This window comes from Thermobia domestica, chromosome 10 (genome assembly GCF_964235325.1).
Source record: "Thermobia domestica chromosome 10, izTheDome1.hap1.1, whole genome shotgun sequence".
In the NCBI taxonomy this organism is placed as follows: domain Eukaryota; kingdom Metazoa; phylum Arthropoda; class Insecta; order Zygentoma; family Lepismatidae; genus Thermobia; species Thermobia domestica.
In genome coordinates, this window is record NC_137463.1 from 74,234,289 (window position 1) to 74,255,006 (window position 20,718).

At 33.3% G+C, this 20,718-nt stretch overlaps 1 protein-coding gene across 14 annotated transcripts in view; it reads right to left on the minus strand.

Moving 5' to 3' along the window:
• ATP7 (copper-transporting ATPase 1) overlaps positions 1 to 20,718 on the minus strand; it is a 361,543-nt gene that overhangs the window by 84,251 nt on the left and 256,574 nt on the right. For all 14 annotated transcript variants that reach the window (XR_014127060.1, XR_014127059.1, XM_081728114.1 and 11 more), the window contains 9 exons: positions 17,438 to 17,578; positions 16,351 to 16,459; positions 15,062 to 15,315; positions 12,492 to 12,689; positions 9,306 to 9,465; positions 6,514 to 6,694; positions 4,539 to 4,692; positions 3,637 to 3,757; positions 2,669 to 2,811 (listed from right to left, as the gene is read on the minus strand). Coding sequence is in view for 12 of the 14 variants with exons in the window: in XM_081728114.1 (XP_081584240.1) it covers positions 2,669 to 2,811; positions 3,637 to 3,757; positions 4,539 to 4,692; positions 6,514 to 6,694; positions 9,306 to 9,465; positions 12,492 to 12,689; positions 15,062 to 15,315; positions 16,351 to 16,459; positions 17,438 to 17,578 (1,461 nt within the window). In the remaining 2 variants the exon portion in view is untranslated. The remainder of the gene's footprint in view (positions 1 to 2,668; positions 2,812 to 3,636; positions 3,758 to 4,538; positions 4,693 to 6,513; positions 6,695 to 9,305; positions 9,466 to 12,491; positions 12,690 to 15,061; positions 15,316 to 16,350; positions 16,460 to 17,437; positions 17,579 to 20,718) is intronic.

Consider the following 20,718-nt stretch of genomic DNA (forward strand, 5'->3'; position numbering starts at 1 on the left):
TCTGATAAATACTACTACGTAGGCTGAATGTATATTTTTCAAAAAATCCCTGAGACGTCCCTAATTACCCTAGAACAATGATTCGACCGTCATTCTCTTCAGAATGGAACTGCCTTTCAGACGGTATGACTCACGTGTCCCCATCATGTATGTGAGGCGGGAAAATGACGAGAAACGGGATTTTGGGGGTAAAAATATCCCTTTTTTCACCCCCTTGCCCCTCTGGTTCCTCCCCTGTTTTAGCACTGACATCGGAACAAAAAATCTGGTAAATACTACTCGGTGGACTGAATGTTTGTGCAAAATTTCAATCTTCTACGTGGAAAAATAAGCCCGCCAAAAAATATTGAACATAGGCTTAGTAAATGAGAAAATAAATTTTTGACTTATGACGTCATCGCCTCCTATGTCTGGACGCAGGAAGGTCTGAAACCATACGTAATGTCTTCTACAAGGCCTCTGGACTTGGAAAACAAAAAAACCCGGACGAAAAAGCTCAAATAGAAGAGAAATAACGCAATGTACCATGAAAAATGCGTATGGTACAAATTGTACTATAGGATCCCCAAGGGGTTAAATGTTAATACTGCCGTGATTGCAAGATAATTATATTAATAAGCAGCTCTTCAGCTTGTTGAAGACTGTAAGTTTCCATGACCCTGGTGTGTTGGGTAAAATCTAATACACTAAAGATATAAGCAAATAGATGTTAAGGGTTGATTAACCTGAAACTCACCATGAGGAGGTGGGAGGCGGCAAGTTTTCTCACCTATCAACATTTTCTGTTTTGGTTCGATAATATTGTCTTCCAGAGAAGTATTGACTTTTTCTTTGAGAGGAAAAGTTTTACGTTTCCAGCTTACACGTTGTTTAAAAATTCCTCGCTCCATGTTTATAAACATTCACAAAGACTTCTTTTTGCTACTTCTAGAAGTTTTCACCTTGTCTGAGTGTGCGTCAAAAGAGAAAAAGAAGTCTACATTTGGAAAAGCTCCTCACGTTACATTTTAAGCAGGTCTTCTGATTCTGATAACGAGCCTCCACGGCAGCACATTAAAAGAATGAGATTTAAGCATGGTATGCGGAGAAAAGAGGCTATCTACAAAAGAAAAAATTACGGTAGATTTATATTGAAAACAATGTTGATACCATAGCGCGATTTCTTTTTTTTTCGACGCTACTGAACTGAAGTTACTATTTATTGGTTGCCAGCGTAATCCGTACATTTCGTTCTATACGCACCCGAAAAGTTGTTGTAGCTGAATGTTAAGTGAACGCACCCGAATTCTTTAGGCCTATACAGAATACGAACAGAAGAGGGGAACAAAACTTTCTTAGGCTCCCGGGAAGGGATGAAAAATTTTACTGGGCCTAGGGGGAATAAAATACCTGAAAACGGGCCTAATTGTGTAACAATGCAGAGTTTCAATCAATTATATCAACATAATTATCTGCGCAATGATTTCAAGTAGGTAATATAAAAGTATGAATTTGTGGAGTACTGCAATAGTTTCGAGTTTCATCTATAATCTAATCAGATCTATACAGAATATTCTATGAGGAGACAACCTCAAAAATAGTTTTTGTGTGTTACTCACAAGCAGGAAAGGCTTTTCAAATTTGTCATAAAGTAAGGGATTTTGATGTACACTTGAAACAAATAAAACTTCAAAAGAATACATTCATTTTCTTGTTTCCTATTTAGGCACTATATTTGTTCTTTATATTCTTTAAGTACTATAACTAAAAAAATATATTTTTCTCTCAAAGAAAAGTTGTATATATCTCCTGAAGACAGAATAGAGTAAACTAAAATAGGAAATGATAGATGAATGAATGAAGGAGGAACTTGAGCAGGTGCAGCTTACTTTTCTTCTTTTTTTTTTTTAATGAAACTTAATTCGATATACCAGAATAAGGGAACTTTTGCATCAGGCTAAAAGTTTGCAATGCTTGAAATTTTAATGCTATTGTGCCTCGGGTTTTTTTTTTTTTTTCCTCTTCTTAACACTTTTAAAGTATTATTAAAACATTGTAAGGCAACTTAATAAATCATATTGTAAAACGAATGTTAGACTTCTGAATAGACTTTCCTAAACTCACAGAAGGTCCTTACGAACAATGAAGTATTTCTGTAACGTTTATACTACAATAACAAAAAGCGAAGATGTACACTTCGATACCAAGAATCTATTATTTAATATGCATTTCAGAAACATACGACCACACTGTAGAGTCAAGCGCGCACCCAGAACTTTTTTGTTGGGAAGGGTCCAAGCTTGAAGGGGGAGGGAGGGTGATGTCCAATAATACAAGCTATTACGTCTATGAGGTATTGAACGGATATTACTCTGCATCCGAAAAGAAGATGAGGATTTTTTTTTGGGAGGGAGGGGGGGGGGACCCGGTGGACCTCTCGTGGGTGCGTTCCTGTACTATTGTACAGACTTTGTCTCAAAGATTTCTCTCTTCTTTCCGAATGGTGGCACCTTATAACGTTGACAATAAGCCAGTAACACATAGAAAGAATGCAAATTCAGGTGCCAATGAACACCAAAAACTTCTCTTGTTGCTGTGAACTTGACATTTATTTTAAATTGTCCCTTTACTTTGAAAAGAAACAATGTACACATACATATTTATCAGTATCAAAAATTTGCTTTCCTACCTGTCTTGCTATTGAAGCTGCCGTCTTTCTGTTGTCTCCCGTAAGAAGTATAACTTCCAACCCCATTCTTTTCAGTGTATATACAGCTAAATGAGCTTCTGGTTTCACAGTATCCGCAACACTAATCATTGCAGTCAATACTCCTACGAATAAAATATACAATAGTAATTAATGATAAAATAATTTAACTATATTCAAATGTAAATATTGCAAGAATGAATCTACAGTAACATGTTTATCCTCTGTACTTCTCAACATACATCAGATACACACTTGAAATATAACTTCAGCTTCACTAACATTTCGCAGTCAGGCGCGCTATATTTCTAAAATGGAGTTACAACAGTACGTTGTATCTTATTTTATTACGGCGTAAGATATTTTAAAATATATACTAGGCTGATTATGTAATTCGAAGAAGAAAAAGAAAAAGAAATATATTAATTATAATATCGATATAAAAAGGTATTCATATGTTTTATATGTTTTTAAATAATAGGATTTTGGAATGTCGTTGTCAGGATAACAGATAGATATAAATAAATGGATTTATTTAACGGAGTTGGCTTTTTAATGGCTCAATAATCTTAAAAGGACCGTTCTAAAGTACTGTACAAGGGCATACGTTCATAGTGCTTATGTATATCAATAATATTATTTATTCCTCTCTTAAAATGGAACTGAAAGCATATTTAATAATGAGTTATTGCAATTTTTACATTCAAACAATTTTTAAATGAATGTGCTAAATCCATTCTAACATTCTACAGAAGATCCTTGTACTCTTTCCACATGTCTTCTTAAAATATCTGTTTTGAATAAATTAGTTTGTAGTTCTAATTTATGAAAGAAATTCTCCGTATTTAAATGATTGTAAGATTTGAAGAATGGGATAATTCTACACTCTACAGAAAATTTAATAATATATATATATATATAGCACATGTATAGTATGCAAATTCACTAACCGTTAATAGCACAAAGAACAGCAGTACGGCCCATGTCTTCCTCATCAGCCATTTTGAGATCTATATCAGATGGAATATCGACAGCGTTTCTTCGCATCCATTCACGATTGCCAATGAGTACCTGCATCATACAAAGATAACAATTATATTTATAAATTTACAACACTGCATAACTAATTTGAAGACATAACTAACAATATTTCTGAGAATTACTGTTTCATATCACTTTCTTAACAAACATTACAAAACAATAACTTACTTAAAATTTTCTACTATGCTAATAGAACATTTTATCATTTAACAAAACATTTTATCATTGCAAATTAATACGTCATAAACAGTGTAAGGATTTATTACATTTAAAGAAAACAAGGAGATATAAATAAATAAATAAAAGAGGATAGGTCACCTACAGAATAAAGCTTATTGTATTAAGCAAATTATAATGTTAGAACATTAGCTGTATATATAATATGAATTCTTAAATCGTTCATATTTTCAATTGCTAAGTTATATAAGGTTCCAATTCAGTGGAAATGTAGTGGCCTCAGCGACGCAAATGAAATAGGAAGCGATTTGATCAATAAAAAGTAATTAAAGTAATAACGGTAATCATATTTTGACAGTTGACTATCAGCACAGTTCTGCTAATACTAAGCTTGAATTATATGAAAAGTAATTAAATCCTAAATTATGGCACACGGTCTACAAATTGTCGCGAACTAGTTTTAATTAAGTGATGTATGATCATCATATCCATTTTCCTCGCCTTACTTCTGGCATTCTAAATTGAAGTTCTTACCTCTACACTAAAGCACTCCTAAATTTTCTCATGATACTAGATCAACTCGAAACCTAAAAATATTGATTTTAAAGAATATGGACAAAAAATTATTATATACCTCATACGCTTCTGGAGTTATACTAGCGCTATCTTCTATACTGAGCAGTTGTTGAAATTCAGCTGCCTGCCTTTCTGGATTGGTGTACTGGCTAGAGAATGATTCAACAGGTACGTTGTTTATAAAAACGTTCGGAGATATTTTACTACCACTTCTGCGAATAGAAAAGAAAACATTATTATTGATTTTTTTTTTTCATTTATTGAAAATTGTCTTTGCATATATTGGGCAATATACAGATATTATATTTAGTACTATAACAAAGATGCATACATACAGTCATTGTCAAAAGTCTGAGCACAATATTGACTTTTCAATATTTTCTAATTAAAAGACATTGCGTCTATACAAAACCCTGTTTATTGGTATTGTTTTGTAAAATAAACACAGCTGTTCATATAAGGATACGAAAATGCATGATTCTGTTTACATTGAGACACATTTATTGAAGAAAGTCGTTTAACAGTAAACAAATAAATAACGAACAAACAACTAACGTTGTGCTTTATCTGGTGATGTTTGTACGAACCCTTATCGGTAGTTGTCTGTTTATTACCACGAACAGTTGTGTCTATGGTATTCAATCGTGTTATATATAAGTAAAGGTGGGTATGAATGCGTGACATGCGATCGTGCTGCTTTCACTTGTGTGAATTACTAAAGTGGCGTTAAGAACGTGAAAGTACTATAAAATGCGGAAGAAAACTGTGAATTAAGTGCTAAATCACGTGCTCAAGTGGTTATTTTGAGAGAAGAGAGTATTCTCTGCAGAAAATTGCTTAGTGGTTGCAGTTATCTGTCGGGACAATGTATCTGACTCTTCAAAGACAATCAGAAACTGGTATAAATATTGCACGGAAACAAACTGGTCGACCAGAAGTAATAATTTCTCGTACAGACAAGTTCATTAGAACTATCAGCAAACAGAAAAGATATTTAACCGCTCCGGAAGTAGCAACAGGACTACGGAAGACATTCTCAATCAATATCTGATGGGACGCTGGTAGGAAAGCTGCATATATATCGTCTTGGAAGTATGATTGCAGTAATGAAACCATCGAGCAGAAAATATTGCAAAAAGATACTCTTGGACAAAAATATAAACACTGGATCGATGAGCAATGGAATAAGGTACTATGTATTGACGAATCTAAATTTCAATTTTTCGGCTCCCAACATCAGATGTTTGTGTGTTGCCTTTCCGACAGGCGTTTTTATCCTGGCTGTGTAATACTTACAGTAAAGCATGGACAAAAACATATATCAGAAGATTTAAGAGAGGCATTCAATTAAATTAGGAACGCGGATTTCGGGCCGCAACTTTGTACTACAACAGGATAACAATCCTAAATATTCTCCCAAGTTATGCAGTAATTATCTGCAAAGCAAAGAACACGCTCACACCATCAAAAAAATACATGAATAAATAAATAAATAAAATAGCCGCCACAATATCACGGTTCGTCATTCATCGAGCTCTTACGACATGAACTTCACATGGCAGTCAGTGAACATATGCCAACGAATACTGAATATCTCTGAAAGGCTCTTCAAAGCTGTTGGAGCTGCAAAAGTTGGATAAATGTATCAAACAAATTCTTAGGATTTGTAAAGCTCTTATCAAGGCACTTCGGTGAATGCCGATAAATTTGTCTTAATAAAAACGCAGCAATATATTTTCATTCCATTATGTGAATAATGACGTTTATTTTGCAAAACAGGTTTAATAAACAGGGATTTACATGGATACAGTCCATTTTGTTTGGAAAATTCTGAAAAATCAGTAATGTGATCTGACTTTTGACAGTGATTGTACATACATACGTAACAATGAAATAGTCAAAAAGAATTTGATCAAAATGTTGAACTTGATATACTAAAAGCACAAATAATATTTAATGTAGATTTAAAAAGAAATACATGAAAATACTTTCCAGATCATGAGGAAACATTAATGAAACAAAACGAGACTAACCTTAGTCCATTGCTGACATCTTGGTCCCCTGAAGCTAATCTATCCAAGTTGGATGACGTAGTAAGCATATTTTCGACGTTTGATACTCTACACCTGAGTCCGCATCCGGGAACTGCTTGGAAGTTTTCACATTTTCCACTCACATCCGTTCCAAGTGCTTCTTTCACATACTTCACAATAGCTGCACAAAGACAAATTCAATTCAAATTATTTCCAGTTCTACATAATTTAAAAATGTAACATCTTATGATTAAGAAGTTCACACAGAAAGACCCAAAAGTCATCAATCATGTCCCCCCCCCCAAAAAAAAAAAACTTAATATATTACTTATTTCATTTGAAGTAATACACTAAAATAAGGCAGAGTTAACGCCGAACCTACATTCTTTGTACGTAAATTATCTATAGGACTACATTGAATCGAGAATTTACAAAGCAAATCACTGGCATTTAGACTGACAATTACTTTCTGGTACTTTTTTCCTCTTGAAAGTAAACAAACGAGATTTTCATTGTTATCCCGGAATTTATGCTACTGGCAATCACTCATTTACTCACACTTGATTCCATGTACGAACATTTATTTATTGAGGGGTTCCTCCAATTCGATAAATTTTAGTTCCTTGCACAATATGTGTCCTACTACTACAGTCAGTTAATACTTAGCTCACCGTTTCACATATACACGAATGGAATAACGACCTATCTAAACAAGTCTCATTTTATATATATATATATATATTATAAATTAGATTTGACAAGGCATTTAATACTACAGAAAGCTTAAAGCAATAGTGTATTACTTTCTTACGTTTTCACCATTGTTTAATACGAACTATATAATTTAAACACGAGATATACATACTTTTACGAATATGCTCGGAGAAGTTTCCGCTTTGCTGTTAAATCTGTTTCAAACAATCCTGTACAGTACAATCAATCATTCATGTAAATTTCGATTTTAACACTGTTTTGAATGACAGACATAGCCAATCAACTTCTACTCTAAAAACTCACCCACTCTATGGCTTATGGAACCCAGAGGTTCAATGCCGCGTTCACAAAAGCTCTCCACTGACTTGTCTCTTTAGCCAACTGGATCCAATTTCTATTGTGTTTCTATTTCTGCGAGATTCATCTTAAAATTGTCCTCCCATCTGCGTCTACGCCTTCCTAATGCTCGCTTTCGATTGGATTTCCAGTTAAAACTTTGAAAGCGTTCCTACCTTCTTCCATTCTGGCTACACGACTTGCCCATCTGATTCTCCTAGACTTGATCGTCCTAACAATGTTTGGTAAATGATATAAACTATGCAATTTCTCATTATGAAATTTCCATCATTCCCGTTGCTCTTTGGTCCGAATATTCGTCTCAGGATTTTATTCTCAAATACTTTCAGTCTACGTTCTTCTCTCAGAGTAAGCAACCATACAGAACAACAAGCATGATTATCGTTTTACATATTTTAAGCTTCAAATTCCTCGACAGAATTTACGAAGACAAAGGATTTTGAATCGAATAATAACACGAGTTCCCTGCTTTCAGTCAGCATTTAATTTCTTAGTGGATATGATTTTGGTCTGTTAATATTGCTCGCAGGTATTTGAAAGTATCCACTTTGACGAAAATAATATTTGAAATATTTTGACGTATCCATAATTTGCAGTATTACGATCACAGCGAATTTCCATGTATATAGTTTTCTCTGCAATTAACTTCTAAACTCTGTCCCTGCAAGCGTTTAATAAAACCTCTGAATTCTTTCTTTGTTCTATCATCCCCTATCAGATTTACATCATCAACGTACGCCATAACCTGGTGAAGACCATTCAACTCTAGGTTCTGATTGCTATCTTTCATTTTCCTTTTAGCGTACTCCAGAACAAAGTTAAATAATAATGGCGACAACGTATCAACTTCTACTCTAACTTCTTAAAAATATATTTCATAAATTCTAATTGTGGAAAAGGAATTATCACTCGTCAACTGCGGGAATACTCGTATACGAGTAATTTGCTATGTGCTAGAACTATGTTAAATATCATTGGACTGTAAACCACTGACTGGAACTAAACAGACGATTTACCTAACACTTCGGCTGGTATAAGTAATTATTCCACTGAACACTTTAATTTTCGAAATGTTTTTCTATGCATACTTCGTAGTGTCAGATCTTTCGTATAGGTATTATAAGCTTAGCGTCTCTCATGAGACTATAAGATAAAAATCAGCAATTACATTCCTGGGCTTTTAGCATCTATGGCCATATTTTAGCCTATCACGTATGAGAGATGACATCTCTCGGCGATCAGATTATCCAGGAAATCGAGGAAGGAAGGAAGCGGCCTCGGACCATTGTGTCAGGAACCTTCATTTGCCTTGTGTGAATGAAGAAACCCCTCACTCAGGATGGCTGGCCGAAAAATCTTTTACACTCTTTTATGAGTGTCCCTACAGGAAATCGAACCCCGAAAATAAAAAGTAATTTATTTTTACGTTATTACGTAGTTATATACAAATTTTTGTTGATTAGTTATGCACTAATTAAACAACTAATTGCCTATTACAACCCTAACTATTAAACAACTTAAATTATCACCCAATTGAAAGAATAAATGCTTTGAAAAATTAAATGTATACAGACATAACAGGGAATTATACTAACTTACTCTGTCTTGCTGAATAAGTGATGTCAAGGAATGAGATTTTGCGATTCAAATAATTTACAAAGATTGATTTTGATTTTCTTAAAATTGAGCAATTACCATAAGAATAGAAGATTCAATAGTACCTGAGCCTATAGGATGTTCACTATTTGCTTCAGCTGTTCCAATTATGGAAAGAATTTTGGAAAAGGCTAAGCGTTTCTGATTCATAAAGAGGCAGATACGTGCAACCATTGGAAACCCGTGCGTTATTGTTCCTGTTTTATCGAACACAACTGCTTTAACCTATAATAAAAACAAAGAAAAGACTAGAAATAGTTCACAAAAAGTTAAACAAGTTATAAAATTTAAAATACATAGCACTGAGAGGCTAATAATAAACCATTTCATTCAGAACTATGAAAAACTCTGGCCTGCTAGATTCACACGTTCAATAGGACACTGCGTACTCAGATTTCCAGCATAATTTCCTATTTTCCTTCACCAAACTACTGCCACTTTCTGCACTAAAACAGCTCCCAAATTGTCTTAAGATGCTTGGATCACACCGAGAATTCTCTACCTTTATCGACAACTGAAATTGGAATAACGCTCATCTAGGTACACATATTAATTATTTCTTAACACTTGACTGAAGTAGGAAAATTTGAACTTTAATCTAACAATGATAACTAATGCAACTCAAGTAATTTTAATATGAAACGCATAGCAAAAATGCAAATAAATTTGGAGTTTTCATTTTTCGAGATGTTATCAATTGTTCTAACTCTTATAAGATGCAAAAATATGTTAAAATACATAAATATATAAAATTATACATCTCAAGTGACTTTAAGATTTATGTCAGTTTAACCAGAGGGACTCTATAATGCAGTTAAAGTCACATTTCTTTCTCTTAACACCAAGAAACAATAATAAAAACATATATTATGGACTATGAATGAAGAAGACCAAACAGAAATTTTAGATATTTTAATATGGAGTCTGAACCGTAATTGGTGCCTATGAGAGATTTGAGAACGTAGCTTAAGTCATGACGCTTTATGTTACCTTCTGTTCATGTGTTTTGGCTTGGTTCTTTCTAGCGTTCGCTGCCTCACAGAACAGCCCTTTAAAGTACAATAAAATCACATTCTTACCGTTTCTTCATATATATATATATATATATATATATATAATCCTTCTTGCGGGGGACGGGAGAAGAGAAAGTAGGGCCAAAGCTCTCAGTTCCGTGCTGATTTTGCACGCACCATACGCTGAATATGGGAGGAAATACCGGCTTGTCGCGAGAAAAGATTTACCCATATTGTTTCAAGGGCGCAAAGTCTCCGCAATACATTTTTGAAGTATTGTTTGCTTTGCGACTCTCATATAAATTCTTATGAAGGAAGAAATGACATACTTTCTGCATGCACTTTACAATTTCGAAATTCATTAACACCTAATTATTTCTGCAAGCACTTAAGGAACAAATACCTATTCTTCAACTACATTTTATATTGATTTACCTCTGAAAAGTTACTGTACAACCAAGCATGCGAAGCCCGAAACAAATATGTAAGTGTTACACTTGTAATTCGAATAAATAATTAAAAATACCAATAAGTAGAAAGCAGTCAGTTATCAAATCACGTACGGCTCAAGGGTTTCTGTAAACTCGGTCCCCGCTAGACTTGCGGAACTTCATGCATATTTAGGAGCTTACAGTTAGCTCCTAAATATCTTGTGTTATACGGTAGCAAACGCGTCTTCAGCATGGGACACTGGAGTTCGATTCTTGAAAGCAACATATGTGACACAGAATACACATTAAATAGTAGGCCTACGTCTTAGTGTTGAAAATTAATGATGGAATGAATTACTCGTTTGCTTTAGAAACGATGAAATTGAATGCATACTTGTATTTTAATACGTCATGAAAATATTATGTGTCCCTATTTTAGAAGCTAATAAATATTATAAATATATGATAAATGAAGGTAGTTAGCTTTTCACTATCACTTAATTTTTGTATCCGTCTCAGATTACTCCTGGCAAATATGCATGTTCATGGGTATACAAGCAAGCAATTTTTACAGAATCTATTGAGAAATTCAAATGAAGAAATAAGCTGAGCAATGTTAGCAACATCATTGTTTACCACTTCTTGAATAGTTTGAGTTCTCTTTGTTGAGTAAAATATGTAAAATTAAGTTAAATAATCATGCGTATGTAAGACATATACTGGATCTATGATTATGCAATGGCACATTCTTCTTATTTTTCCTGCAATATTTGTGCTTTACATCAGAATTTAAAGAATGCCTTTAAAATGAAATAAATCACTGGAAGCCCCCAAATCAGTTTTTCGCCGTAATTGCCGATGTGACTTTCTTCCTGTGAAATTTCAGAGTCATTACCAAGTTTAACTCAACTCATTCTAACATCTATAAAAAGTCAGTGAATTGTGTGGAATATTGAATTTAATCACTTATTTAAAAAAAATGTTGATTTGATTTTCATTTATTTATTTATACATATTTCTGGGCATTACCGATATATACGGCCTGAAGCCCGTCACGTATGAGAGATGACGTCCCTCTGCGAGCACATTATCCGTGGAAGGGGGAAAGGAAGGAAGGAAGCTGCCTGGGATCTGTATGTCAGGTACCATCCCGGTATTTGCCTAAAGCGAAGAGGAAAATTCAGGAAAAACTTCACTCAGAATGGCTGGCTTGAAAAAGCTGTTACACCTTTCCGGCCGAGTGTCCCTACCGGGAATCGAACCGGGGACAAGAAAATGTTAAAATAAAAGTGAAACTGCAGACATAATTAAGAGCAAGCTGATTATACATGGTGATACTTGCTACGTTCATAAAAGTTAGATATATTACAACAGACAATACTACTGAACTTTCGTCTACACTTTTCACCATTGTATAAATCAAGTTACTTTATGCTGTTACGTGCAGACATTAATTCATATTGCAATACAATCTTGAACTGTAACTTAACAAGCCCTTCTTGGTGATCTAGTGGCTAGTGTGTCCGCTTTTGGTGTACATGGTTCCTGTTCCGATTCTCGGTGGGACAGCATTAAGAATCTGAACGCATTACAGTAGTTCAAATTCCACCTTAAAATGTAGATCCATGTTTTATACAGCCCCGGTATTGAAAAGGGATGCTAAATTTCAACAAACAAACAACAACAAAAGGTATTCCTTGATCGTAAAATTGTAATTTCTTTAGCAAAAATATTATTTCCTAGAATGTCTGTTTAATATTTTCTGAAGTCTGTTAGAAACAAAGATAAGATAAATACATGTCATTACCTTGTGTGCATTCTCCAAAGATTCAGCTCCTTTGATAAGAATACCGTTAAGTGCGCCAACACCTGTTCCAACCATTACTGCTGTTGGTGTAGCAAGACCCAGAGCACATGGACACGCTATAGCAAGAACACTAAGTGCACACAGGAAAGCATATTGAAAGACTATTTCTGCCGTACTGAAACCGATCTTGTGTTTACTCTGAAAAAGTTGAAAGGAACATTATTAGGAACAAGCAACATTCGATAGTTTTCATATTGCTTAACGAATAGACCCAATGACAGTTAACGAATCTGATATATTTTTAATAAATAATATGAAATAAACGGAATTATTCATGAATATATTTTTTGTTAATATTGAACCAAAAGAAGAAAGTATTTTTAACGATTTTCCCATGAGTACAACGAAATCTCAATTACCCTCGAGCATATTACAGATAAACCACAATTGCTATCTGAAGATAAAGCTTAAGGTTTAAAATGTTAGAACTGCTACCCCTTAGCGTGAAAAGTTGGGTCAAGATAAAAAGAAAAAAAATTGAGTTTTACGTCTCACGGTTATGCCGGCTAGGCTAAAGGAGACGGTGATGAGAAATGAGTGAAATGGTGGAATGAAGAAAGTGGGAGGAAACGGGAGAACCCCGAGGAAACCCACGCACACACTGTTTGTCCACCACAAAGTTCACTTGGCAGGAGCAGGGTTTGAACTGGGTCAAGATGATGATTAATGCATATTACGCAAGGTTTACTAACGGTCAGTTTTATTTAGGTTGTATTCTATGTTCCCTAACATTTTGTTTTATTATGTACTAATTATTTTTCGGAATATTTTGATACATCTTCTTTGCATTTTAATGAGATTACAGTAAAATCTCTGAATAACGGGCACTCATAGGATATGATTATTTTTCTGTAAATGAGAAGTGTCCGATAGAAAGATTACAATTTAGATAATTCACAGCCAGTGGTGATTCCTGATAGTGGCCCTGGAAGGGAGTATTTCTTCTCGGAGCTACGAAATTCCACCCCATGGCTATATCTCCGATTGTGCTCAATGTCAATTACCAATATTTTTGCAGTACTACTTTTCACTCCCCGGTATATTGAAACCTGCTTCCAATGAAACTTCTGAAACCATTATTATTCACAGCACATGCACTATGCAAGGAAGCAGCTCCACACACAATTCTTGGTCATAGGACTGGATTTACAAGCTTGTTTTTACTCATTGAAAGTTTTCTATTATCTTAGAAAGCAATTTGTTGTGGACAGGGAAAAGGAGAATTTCCTGTTCAGGTGCAACAGTTTTGTGTATTGGTTCACCAAATTAGACATTGTGTGGGGAAGAGATTTTATGTCTACTGTACTGATTAACAGATTTTCGAATTGTGTAAAGTACAATATTTTCTGTGTTAAATACGTGTGAGCAGAATAATCCCTGTCCATTATGAAGAGGTTACGTTGGAGAAAGAGAAGAAAAAGAAAAAGCTGTCTGTAATAGTAGAAGGGAGAGTTTTGTCCTATAAGAATATTTTTGCAGGAAAAAATAACTACTTTTAAATGTTCTTAATGTGTATTTTGAATGTACTATTGATTATTCATGATTTTGGATATCTACGCTCGTCCTGCTACTTATTATTACAATTAAAGGAGAATCCGCTGTAAATTAGTGTTGTCATTCAAGCGGCATTAAGATTTAAGTTAACTAACACAGAAATAATAGGAATATTGGAATAACTTACATGTAGTGAAAACTAAATTTCATTACGGTGGCTCAGCGGTACAGTTTTCAACTGCGGTGCGAGGGGTACTCGGTTCAATTCCAGGCATGTGAGTTTATTATGGACAACATGTTCATGTTCATGTGTTTTCTCGGGGTCCTCTCGTTTCTTCCTACATTCTAATTCCACCAATTCTTCCATAAACATTCACTTTCATTAATGATTCGTCTCGTTTAGCCTACAGGACATAATAGTGGGACGTGAAACTACATATTTCGCTTCGTTTCGAATATTAAGTTAAAGTTTTCTACCTTTGATCATATACGAATGCACTCCCCTGTATGTGTGCCAAGATATGGCTCGTAATTGAGCACATAATATACTTTTGACAATACTATTGTTAACAACAGCACGATTTGTTATTTCACAATTTTATCTCTAAGACTAATATAGTCTCTCACAACAAAATAGACTTCATTTCTTTTCGTAATTAAGGATACAGTATTGCACTGCTCTTTCATTAATTTTAAGGCCTATTTATAGTAAAATAAAATGAGAATAATGCTGAGTATTTCTGTATTCCGTAGAAAAACTTTACAGAAAATTAATTCACTTACACAGACTTTTGTACAAATTATTTTTACATCTATTTCCGTTTCGTCCCACAACTAAACCGTTTTCTATTGTAAAGTAACCTAGGAATACAACAATTTTCTTCATCAAAGATAACTTACACATTTAAATGCTAAGATTAAATGATTTTTAAACAAAAAAAAATGAACATAATAAAAATACTAACAATAGAAAAAAAAAATTATTTCTCGGAAAATAACTATTACTAAATTCTTACCTCCAGGGGAAGTAAGTCAATATTCACAAAGCCGGTAATAGTCCAACCTATTAACGTGATCCCTGATACTGCCACAACCATAGGAACAAAATACCCAGCTATTTTGTCAGCTAGTTGCTGAATCGGTGCTTTGGAAGTTTGTGCTTCTTCGACCAATCGAACTATTTGTGCTAATGTCGTGTCTTCCCCTGTATGTGTTGCTTGCATGAGAAGCAAGCCATTTTGGTTTATTGATCCTCCTATCAGCACAGAGCCTGAAAATATATATATATATATAAAATAATATATTATTGCTTTCTACATGATTGCTTATATCCTTATTTCAAATGCTAGATCTAATGTGGTATTTGGTGGCCAAGTGGCTAACGCTTGTGTTTTCTGTATAATTGTTCTGGGTTCCCTCGGAAGTAGTGGTTCAGATTCCACTTTAAATAATATGTCCCATTTCATACACTCTCAGTGATGAAAATAACGTTGAACTTCAGTCAATCTATTAAAACAAAAGAACTAATATACATGAAGCATATCTCTGAAGGAAGATAAAGAAGACTATTGATGAGGTTGCTTAGAAAAACATAGCTTGACAGTCTCCACCTTCTGACAGAGAGCGGAAAACGTTCTATCGCTTACAATCTTTCTTTCCATTCTCCTTCAGCTATTAAAATAAATAAATAAAATAACAAAGTGTAAAGAATAAACTAAAATATTTTATAGTCCTTATATCCTCTGGTACGTGATATAAAGTTATCAGAAACCTGCTGCTGTGCTTAGCTTAATCTTAGGATTAGACAACGAACATTCAATACAAAGTTTTAGCTGAAAACATACCGCTGTCAAATGAAGTTGAACAAAAATTACAAAAGATATGAGTAATATCTGAACGTAGAACGAAATCTTAATACGTTGAATAGCAAAACTAATAACAACAAATACCCTCTATTAATGAATGTGGCTATATTATTTTCAGGGTTAGTTAGCCCTAAAACTGTACATTTTTAAATAACGGGAATAACAATATCAAAGCTTTGATTTCAGAAAATATAATACAAACAAAAACACTGAAATATTAGCAAAGCAACAATTGTGTAATAATTTATATATCTGCAGCATAATCAAATTTGGATGTTTAGGATAAAACTGGAATGCTCTGTAAATGACTTTGTAAATAAATCAAATGAACTATGTGTTCATACAGAATTCGTTGGTTATACACATACATTTGACATATTTTGGCTTACAATTCATTCTTATTTTTAGCTAATACATAACTACATTAGCGATAATCTCACCTTTCTTCTTAGGAACTGGCATAGATTCCCCTGTTATCAATGATTCGTCACATGTGGAACTACCATGAACTACTTTTCCATCAACAGGAACTTTGGAACCAGGAACCACCTTCAAGGAGAGAGAACCGTGTTAAAAAAATACTATCAACGTAGTTTACACATTATATTAATACATGCTCCTTACAAATATATACAGAGGATCCATGTATACATTAACTGTATGATTAAAAAAAAAAAAAAAAAAAAAAAAAACAGCATTATACAAAAGCGTTTAGCAAATATCTACCTGAACAAGAACACATCATCTAACAATTAACATATTATTTTTCACCTACATTTATCTCACGTGTAATTTCAACATTCGGGCAATTACGTATCGTAACACCTCTTGCAAATATCGTACCGAATTTTACTGCCAGTACCAAGAAAGTTTTCGCAGGAAATTCTGATTGTCGCAGGATACGGTTACAAGGGGAAGTTGGAGCTGCGTAAAGTCAACAAAAACGTGCACATGAATGCTGCCTATTTTCAGGAATAATCATGATCCTAATCTATCCCTCGTTTGTACTAAGTCAACAAGAATCAGGTATAGATCAACATGAATAAAGTCCCCAGCCATATCCTCAGATCATCCCTTCGGCATTATCATGACACGGAGCCGGAAACGGGAGTAGTGTTATTCTGTTCCACGAAATTCCTGTAAAAAACCCTGGATCCAGCCTAATGTATTTCTGAGTATTTCTGAGCAGACTTTTAAAATGTCTGCAATATACGCTCACTGCAGGAATGAAATGGAATTTCTGTGTCTTGCTCCAACGTAACCTGTTGTAGTGGAAACTCCGATGTCGGGCGATAGTTCACAATGCTGGTGGTCTGATAATCATTTAATTGGTGGTAGCGATGCGACTTTTCATAGGGTAAGCACATTATTGAAAATTACTGGGATCTAATCCAATCAACATACAGGATATGTAGAAGCAGATTTATACATTCAACTACAAAATTAAAATAATGAATTTTGCATTATACTCATATAACTCAACCATAGCATTTTTATATAAATAGATTAATTTCAAAGTACTCTTACCTTTAATATGTCTCCTCTTTGGACTAAATCAACATTGATATTCTTCTCAGACAAGATGGTAAAATCAGCGTCAATAGTCACAAGCAAGGCTTCAGTTGCTTTCAGCGAAAGAAGTTTGGATAAGGCCTCAGAAGTTTTACCCTGTAACGATAAGTAAGTGTGTACTTCAAGTATTACATATATAATGCAATATTATCAGGGGAAATACTATTTTTGTATTTTGGGGCAGAAACTTTATGTAGTGTAGATAACAATTACCAGAAATTTAAAAAAAAAAAAGTGTTTCTGTACGCTAAATTGATTCTATTTTTCACTTCTGCTATGTTCTTTGCTAATAACTGATTCGTTATGGGTTAATCCATGTGAAGTGATCCAAAAGATCGTAATTGGTTGCTTGGATATTTTTAACTTGTATTTTTATATACTATTACTATATTCACTGGCAGCACAAAACTGATTTTAAAAAAATTAATAGGTCCATTCGTGAATGGGAGCCATTTTTGTTCAGCACTACGTGCCAATTAGTGACTTTGCAGACGTTAGCATAAACTTGTATATTTTAGGTCTGGATTATTCAAGAACATTGCAACAAACAATTTTTTCAGCACTTTCTGTTCTTTAATTTTGTCTCTTAACATGCAAAGCCTTAATTGAGCTCTAATAAATGAAAATCTCCTTAAGTTTAGTATTGAAATTTAACAAATTCCACTTTTTAGAGATTAAGTTTATAATGGAGTTTCTTTTTTTTTCTTTCTTTTTTTTAATAAATACAGTAGTCTCTCGATTATCCTAGCTAATATGGACCGGATCTAACTCGGATAAGCAAAAAATCGGTTAACACGGATGAATTCACAAAAAAATGTACAGTACTTATTATTATTGTTTATTGATCATTTCTCTTTATTATTACTGTATTTATTATTTTTATTGGACATATAGTACAGTACCTACATACGCATATAAGAAATTAGCCATTTTCTCCAGTCACCTACAGTCACTTTACCAATCACTTGCCACCTTTTTGATAGTTTCACCATGATCTAATCGTTTAATAGCTGTAAGCTTAACTTCTAATGATAAAACAACACGTTTTCTTTTTCCAACCATTCCTACAAATAGTCACGAGAACTAGAAGAAACACCCACCACCGCTCACATTGCTCTGTTGTTAGACAAAATATGTCTTTTGTGACTTTCGCGCAAAAACTGATACTCAAGATGTGCAACAATTAAAGCAACAGCAACAATTAAATGTGGCAATGTCGGGCGAGGTCGTTATCTTTACGCTAGCTTCATTTTCGCTTTATTGCTGAAACAAATGCCTGCAGACTATTTATTGTTGTAACCAGACTAGTTTTAAAATATATTTTTTTTTGTTTGGATTAAGCTCGGATAACACGGAAACTCGGTTAATCGGTACTCTACTGTATAATTACATATGATACTATACATAGTATAGCTAGAATAACAATCCTGATACGTGCTTCCTAAATTTTTTATATTTTTAATTTTTTTAAAATTTTGTAATTGTTGCAAACTTTTAAGTATATCTCTGGTGGAACATGAAATACAAAGTCAATTTGTTTATAGAATATACTGTGTATCTATATATAAAAGGTTATTTTTGTTTACGGAATATATATCTATATATGACAAAACTAGAATAAAAATTTCAACTTCGATATTTGACTGTGAAAAAAGTTACGTATTTTCCAAAGCTGAACAATTAATATGAATCTGCGCCTTAACCAAATTAAAAAGAAAGACTAACTTGCACAGTAGACATATTTTAATTGATATTTCTACATACATACATACATATTAGAAATATGTATGTATGTATGTAGAAATATCAATTAAAATATGTATTAAAATAATCATATCAATAATCGTATTAATTAAAATATTAGAAATATGTATGTATGTATGTAGAAATATCAATTAAAATATGTCTACTGTGCAAGTTAGTCTTTCTTTTTAATTTGGTTAAGGCGCAGATTCACATTAAGTGTTCAGCTTTGGAAAATACGTAACTTTTTTCACAGTCAAATATCGAAGTTGAAATTTTTACTCTAGTTTTATCATATATAGATATATATTCCGTAAACAAAAATAACCTTTTATATATATATATATATATATATAAACCAGGAATCCCCTTGAAATAAGAAGAAATCTATTACCTATCAGTAAAATAAATAAATAATAATGTCATTTTTCGATATTGCGTAGAACTAATTACAATTTCTGAAACGCCATGAAATTTATATTTTCTTGTTCTTTTGCCTCGCATACAATTCTTAAATCTGGTTTCAAGACCTTCGATTCACACTTTCTTGTAGTGTGACGAGGAAACAGATACTACCTTTAATGTTTAATTTGCAGAAATAGAATATTTACTCTACACTGAGGATTTGATCTCCTGTTGTTCTTTGCAAGCTGGCAGTAATTACTTCACGTCTACCGCAGACATTCTTGCCATGGCAAGTGTAAAAAACAGGATCTAGTCCAAAATCTGTTATGCAGTTACAAATCTTTGGATTTTTTCTATTCTTACATTGGCTGTCACTTCCATCCAAAACGAAAATAATGAACGTGCAGAGACAGTTTTTTACCTCCTATATTTATTGTTAATTAGATTACAATAATCAGTTTCATGCTTCCCAATACTCATTTTATTTCTTACTACTTTCAATATTTTATTTTATTTGTGATTGGTTATCAATTTTATTTAATTTTCCAAATTAACTTACTTTATTTGAATGTTATACGCTTATTCTAAAGTGTAAGTTACTCAACATTAACACAGAAATAACAAATTGAAGCAATGTGTTCTGTTATTGAAGTTGGTAAAGTATTTAGATTAAAAACAAATGGTTGAGAGTAGTGTAGACATGCGTTTTCCATGGATTTTATGAAAATTCGTAACTTTGTTCGTAGTCAAATATCAAGGTTGAAATTTTTGCTATAGTTTTTTTTTCATACATAGATATATTTTCTGTAAAACACAAATAAAAACATAATAGGTTTTCTTTTATGTCCCAGTAGACTAGGAAGTAGGTATCAGTGTTGTTACTCTTGCTATACTACGTATAGTACCATATGTAATTATTTAAAAAAAAAAAAAAAAAAAAAAAAAAAAATCGACATTTCACCCCTTCATTATAAACTTCAGTTATACAAAATGGAATCTGAAAAATATCGATACTAAACTTAGGGAGTAATTTTTACTTATTAGGGGGTTCAATTAAGGTTTTCCATGTTAAAAAACAAAATTAAAAA